The 6,000-nt window shown below is 55.0% G+C and overlaps 1 protein-coding gene across 1 annotated transcript in view; it reads left to right on the top strand.

Annotated features, from left to right (window-relative positions):
• Positions 1–389: 389 nt before the first annotated feature.
• Positions 390–6,000, top strand: part of ABCC1 (ATP binding cassette subfamily C member 1 (ABCC1 blood group)) — a 117,101-nt gene continuing 111,490 nt past the window's right edge. The window contains exon 1 of the mRNA XM_069486886.1: positions 390–536. Coding sequence (XP_069342987.1) covers positions 489–536 — 48 coding nt within the window. The 5' untranslated portion in view covers positions 390–488. The remainder of the gene's footprint in view (positions 537–6,000) is intronic.

The following is a 6,000-nucleotide window of genomic DNA, read 5'->3' as shown; positions in this document are numbered from 1 at the left end:
CCCCCTCCAGCCTCGCAGGGGGCTCGTGTGATTTTTCTCCTTGGTGTTATGAAAACCGTTGTTATAACAGGATTCCAAAACGGGTTGCAGGGTCGGACACAAGGATCGCAGAGGCTTTTGGAGGGTGCGCGACCCTCCCCGGGCCTGTCCCATGGGGTCTGCGGCCGGGGGGGCGCTGGTGGGAGCACGCGGGGGGGAACGCGGGGGGGAACGCGGGGGGGCCCCGGAGGGGCGGCGGTGGAGGGGCGCCGGGGGGCGCGGGTGCAGCCGCCCCGCTGCCCACGCCGTGCTGCGCGCGCGGAGCCCGGCCCGGGCGGGGCGGGGCCGCCGCATCGCCGTGACGCGCGGGCCAACCAGGCGGCGTTGCGGCTCCGGCTCCCCGCCCCCCCGCGCCGCCCTCCCGCCGCCGCCGCCGCCGCCGCCGCCGCCAGCAGCCGGGCCTGTCCGCCCGCCGCCCGGTGCCGCCCTCGGGTGCCCGCGCCGGCCGCATGGCGCTCCGGGGCTTGTGCAGCGCCGATGGCTCCGACCCCTTCTGGGTACGTGCTGGGCGGCCGGCGGGCCGCGTGGGGCCGGCGGGGAGCGGGGAGGCCGGCGGCGAGGAGGGAGGCCGGCCCGCGGGGGGAAGCGCCGGGCCCGCAGCCTCCTGGGGCGTCCGGTTCCCACGTCGGCGGCCGGCTGGGGTCACGCACCTCCGACCCGCTCGCGGCCGGGCCCCTTGGTGGGGGGTACAGCGGATGGGGGCGGAACTCGGGGGACTCAGTTCCAGCGGAGCCGGGCGTGCGGGGGGCATGTGCCCAGCCCGGGGGTTTGGAGCGGAGGGTCGGGCTGGAGCCTAGGGGAGGAGGCCTGCCTGCTTTGGGGTTCCCTCCTCCAGCTAAAAACAACCTTTCAAGGAAGGGGACGCTAGAGGTGGGCGCAGGAAAGGGAAGTGTCCCCCTGCTTCTGTTCTCCCATTTTCTTTGCAGGCTGGGGTGCTCCCTTTCACAAAAAACACCCCATTACCCAAGGGGTGACCTGGGGAGGGGCTCAGACTGTGGAAAGGGACTTCCCACTGATTGCCCCCTGCCCCCAGGTGTTTTACATCCATCCACGTTATCCACCTGTGGTTACCAATCTTCGTCTTTCTCTTTCTTTCTGCCTAAACACTCCGGGGGAAGTTTGGGGGAACAGGGGAGGAAGAAGGCCGGGGGGGGGGGGGGGGAGGGGAGTGCTGGCTCACCCAGAGGTGTCCTTCCTGACCTTCGGGTCACGTTTGGGGTGCAGCTGAGTGTGCCCAGGACTCTGTACCCGTGGGTATGCCCTCCCACCCCTGTAACATGTGAGGCCCCTCTCTGGGGATGTCCCGGAGGTTTTACCCCCGCAAGTTTTCTTCTGAAATGTTGAGTGCCCGAGCCGGTTGCGTGTCCAGAGTCCACTTTCTGTGGTCTGATCCCCAGTGTTGTGGGTTTTAGCCTCACTGTAATGCGATTTGTCCCTTTGTTCCAGGAGGGCACTTCTGTGTCATGCTATTTTGATTATTGGTAAACACAGTAGGCAAATCTGGACACGGTGACTTTCTCCCCTTCTGTTTGGGAATCAGGAGGAACACCCTTGGCTCTTAGGAGCTGGTGATTAGCATCCCAGAATACCTCCTTGTCCCGTTTGTGGTTCTTTCCTTGAAGGCTGCGTTTGGAATGTTGGAAAGGCACTTCTCCCGGGCCCCTGCTGGAAGGCTTTAATTTTGAGGGATATCATTTTGTCCAACGGCCAACCCCACTTGGATATGTCTCCCATTTTTACGCCAGTGGGGTCAGGGATTTACTCCAGATCTAGAAATAGCACAGAAGCTGTGTGTTCAGGGATGATTGGAGCCTCTTCGCAGGTGGGCTCTCTTTAGCAGAGGGAGGAAAACCTGTGGCTCTTCTACTCCCTGTACCAGATGGAATAACAAGAGTATTTTTGCAAGGATCCACGTGGTGATCTGGGCTAGCACTGCAGTGAATTGTGGAGTGTTTCCTTGTTTATTTTCTACTCCTAAATTAAGGGGAGGGGAAAATAGGTGACCATAAATGAGATTTTGTATCAGGATGTGTTTTACTGATGGCAACTGGCCCTTGATGGCTAACGAGTATGTTTGGGGTGTCCTCTGTTTATTTACCTTAAACTAATCCAAGAAGTCCAGATGTGTGTTTTTTTCCCTCCTTCCAAAGACTCTGTGATATAAGGTTTGTGAGTTAATTTTTAAAGAATGCTTATTAATAGGTTTCATGCCCGGTGTAGGAAAGTAGGGAAACGTCTAGAATAGCCAACTCAGTGGTTTGGGTTTTGCTTGGGGATGTTGACCTTTATCTCCGGCAAGTCCCCCTCTTGTCCCCCAATCTTTTTGGCCTTGCATACGTCCTCTGCCCTTCCTCCCTCTGGATTACTGGACTTGCTGGATGCTCCAGGTTCTGGTGGTGCCCTGGAACCAGAATTTGAGAGCAGGCAGCTGGAGCATGAGCAGGAGAACCCAGCTGTAATTTATAGAAAGCAAGTAGCTTCTGTGTTTTCCAAGGCAGTGTGCTCAAGGCCAGGACAGACTGTGTGACCTTGAGCAAGCCACTTTGCTTCGCTGCGCCTCAGTTTCCTCATCTGTGAAATGGGGTAGGGGCCAAAAAATACCCCAACTTCCTGAGGTGGTTGTGAAGAATGAATGAGTTAATCTTCGTAAGCAGCTCGGCCTGTGCCCTGCACAGAGATCAGCAATGGTTGTTATTCTCCTTTCCAAAGATGATGTGTGTTTCAAGTTCCTTGTCCTTCCTTTGGTCACACTTTTTCTTCAGCTGGTGGAGTCTGCCCACCCAGTCCTGCCTGGTGCCTTTTGTGACCAAGGTCATGTGCTTGGAAATCAAGGTTATCGGGCCTCGTGTGACTCTATCAGAGCTTTGTTCCTGGGCCAGCGTCTGCCTCTGAGCCCCAGGAAATGTCCGGAAAAACCAGAATGTGGAAATGGTCTGCAGTGAGAGTTCCATTGCCCTATCACCTGTGCTCTGGCAAATGCTCTGGGATGGGAAAAGAGAAATTTTGTTATTTACGTGGAAAATAGGGGCTGAGTTCTGCTGCTCTTGGCTTTCTTTTTCCACTGGGGGTGAGAGGCTGGCAGGAGGGGCTGTTTTGTGGCTAATGTTTGAATGATAGTTGGAAAAATGGGCCCGGGCCTTTCTTTGCAAGTTAATTTTTTGTTTGTTGTACTTTTCATATTCTTAAGACTTTATAAGTGAGGAGATTTGCAAATTAACTTTTTTTTTTGAGACAGGGTTTTGCTCTGTTACCCAGGCTAAAGTACAGTGGCGTCATCACAGCTCACTGCAACCTCAAACTTTTGGGCTCAAGTGATCCTCCTGCCTCAGCCTCCCAAGTAGCTGGGACTACAAGCTTACGCCACCACGCCTGACTAAGTTTTCTGTTTTTTGTAGAGACATGATCTCGCTATGTTACTCAGGCTGGTCTCGAATTCCTAGTCTCAAGAGATCCTCCCACCTCGGCTTCCCAGAGTGCTAGGATTACAGGCGTGAGCCACTATGCCTGGCCTACAAGTTAATTTGAAAAAAATGCTTATGAATGTGTTTCATGCCCAGTGTAGAAAAGTTGGAAAGTATGGAAAAGTTGAGAAAAAAACTCAGTGATGTAGTGTGGTGGCTCGTGCTCCCATTCCCTGGGTTCAAATCTGGCTCTGCAGCTTAGGCGAGTTACTTGTCTGTGTGTCTCAGTTTCCCCATGTGGGGTAACATAGTACCCAGCGAACAGCAGTGGTTTGAAGGACAAGCCGGCAAACCCTTGGCAGGTACTTAGCATGGTGCTGCTTGGCACGGAGGTAACACTCGGTAAATGTCAGTGGCCACCAGCGCCTGGAATTCTCTAGTTCGTTTTTGCTGCTGCACCTGCTGTAAGGTGTCGCAGTACATTTGTTCTGGGGCTGTTTGCCCCTGAAATGCTCTGTGCCATTCTCCAGCTCAGTAAACCCCTGAATATTTGATTTCGCTGCCAAGAGGAGTATCTTAGAAGCTATTAGAAATTCCTCTTGGGGTTAGGTCTGGCCTTGGAGCCAGTCTAATTCCTGCCTTAATTCCTCCCCTCGGCGCCACAGCAGTCTATGAAAAGCCAGTTTTTTCCCCTCCTCCAAGCGCTGTTTTGGTTTTCAAACTCATCCCTTTGCCTTCTTCCATTCCTCTCTTCTTCCCCTGTTTGCCCACCCCTCCTTCTGACCTCCCCCCGACTGCCTCGTGGATTACTAGAGCTGAAAGGGAACTAGTGGGGTCCACTCACCCCACCGCGTGGATGTGGCGTCTGAGCCCCAGAATGACGGGGCCAGGGTAAAAAGTGGATGGATTTGGGAGGAGGCTTTGGGAGGAGGCAAGGGCGACCTTTGAGCGGCCTGGGCAGGGCTCCCGAGGTTGCCTTTGGCCTTGAAGCACTTGGCTGAGATGCTCCCAGGGTTCGGGTTCTCCTTGCCCTGAGGACCAGCTCCGTTGGTGACCGTCTTGGGGGTGCATCGCCTTTGTGGACTCAACTTTCAGGAACTGATCTCTCCACCCGCATGTCTCCAACCCACCACGTCCCTGAAGGAACTTGGACTCCCCTTCCCCTGCCTGCCCTGTCGCAGTTAACGGCAGCGCAGCTCCGTCCTCACGGACACTCAGGCCGAAGACCGCATCAGCCTTGACTCCTCTTTCCCTCCCGTTCCGTATCTGATCTGTTGGCACATCCTGCTGCCCAGCCTTCGAAATGTATCCAACTCGGCCTGCTTCTCACGGCCTCCGCGGCGACCATCGCCGATTCCTGAGTTGGAGCATTTGCTTCTTCGCTGGTCTCCTGCTCGTGCCCTGGACCCTAAAGTCTAGTTTCAGCCCAGCAGCCAGAGGGACTCTTAAAATACAGGTCAGAGGCCAGGTGCGGTGGCTCATACCTGTAATGCCAGCACTGTAGGAGACTAAGCTGGGAAGATCTCTTGAGCCAGGAGTTTGAGCTATGATGATGCCACTGCCCTCCAACCTGGGTGACAGAGCAAGACCCTGTCGCAACAAAACAAAACACAGGTCAGAGCCTGTCCGTCTTGTTCTAACACTGTGCACTGGCTCCCTGTTTCTCTCAGGGTAAAAGCCAAAGGGCTCCTAGTGGCCTCCAGGGCCCGGCAGCATCTGTCTCCACCACCTCTCTGACTTCCTTCCTTGCTGCTTTCTGTCTCACTGTGCTCCTGCCACACCTGCCTCAGGGCCTTTGCACTTGCTGTTTCCACTGCCTGGAGTGCTCCCTCACTTTCAAACCTTGTCAGAAGTCCCCTCAGGCATCCTTCCCCTGACCCCCTGCCACTTCCCTGCGCTCCCATTTCTCTGCTCCCCACCTATCCGCCATCCCCCCGCCAGCGCTTACTGCCTTCTGATGCACAGATACTTTATCTATTTATTGCGTCTGCTCTGTGTACACTTCCACCAAAAGGTCAAGTCCACAGGGACAGGAATTTCTGCCTGTGTGTGTGTACAGCTGTAGTCCCAGCACCTAGAACGGTGCCTGGTGCTTGGTAAATATAGCTGACCCTCGAGCAACCTGAGTGTCAGGGATGCCAACCCCCCCACACAGTCAAAATTCATGTATAACTTTTGACTCCCCCAAAACTTTACTAATAGCCTACTGTTAACTGCGAGCCTTGCTGTTAACATAAACAGCTGATTAAAATATACGTGTTTTGTATGTTACACGTCTTATATGCAGTAGTGTTAAAGTCAGCTAGAGAAATAATGTTAAGAAAATCATAAGAGAAGGTATATTTACCATTAGGTGGAAGTGATCGTGAGAAAGGTCTTCATCCTCCTCTTCACGCGGAGGAGGCAGAGGAGGGGTTGGTCTTGCTGTCCGGGTGTGGCCGAGGCAGAAGAAACTCAGCGAGGTGGACCCGTGTGGTTCAAGCCCGTGTTGTTCAAGGGTCGCTGTAGTTGCTGCAAGAGTGAATGACGTGAAACGCTGGAGTGACTTTGGGCGGGGCGG

This window comes from Eulemur rufifrons, chromosome 14, assembly GCF_041146395.1.
Source record: "Eulemur rufifrons isolate Redbay chromosome 14, OSU_ERuf_1, whole genome shotgun sequence".
In the NCBI taxonomy this organism is placed as follows: domain Eukaryota; kingdom Metazoa; phylum Chordata; class Mammalia; order Primates; family Lemuridae; genus Eulemur; species Eulemur rufifrons.
This window is presented reverse-complemented; position numbering and strand designations above follow the sequence as displayed.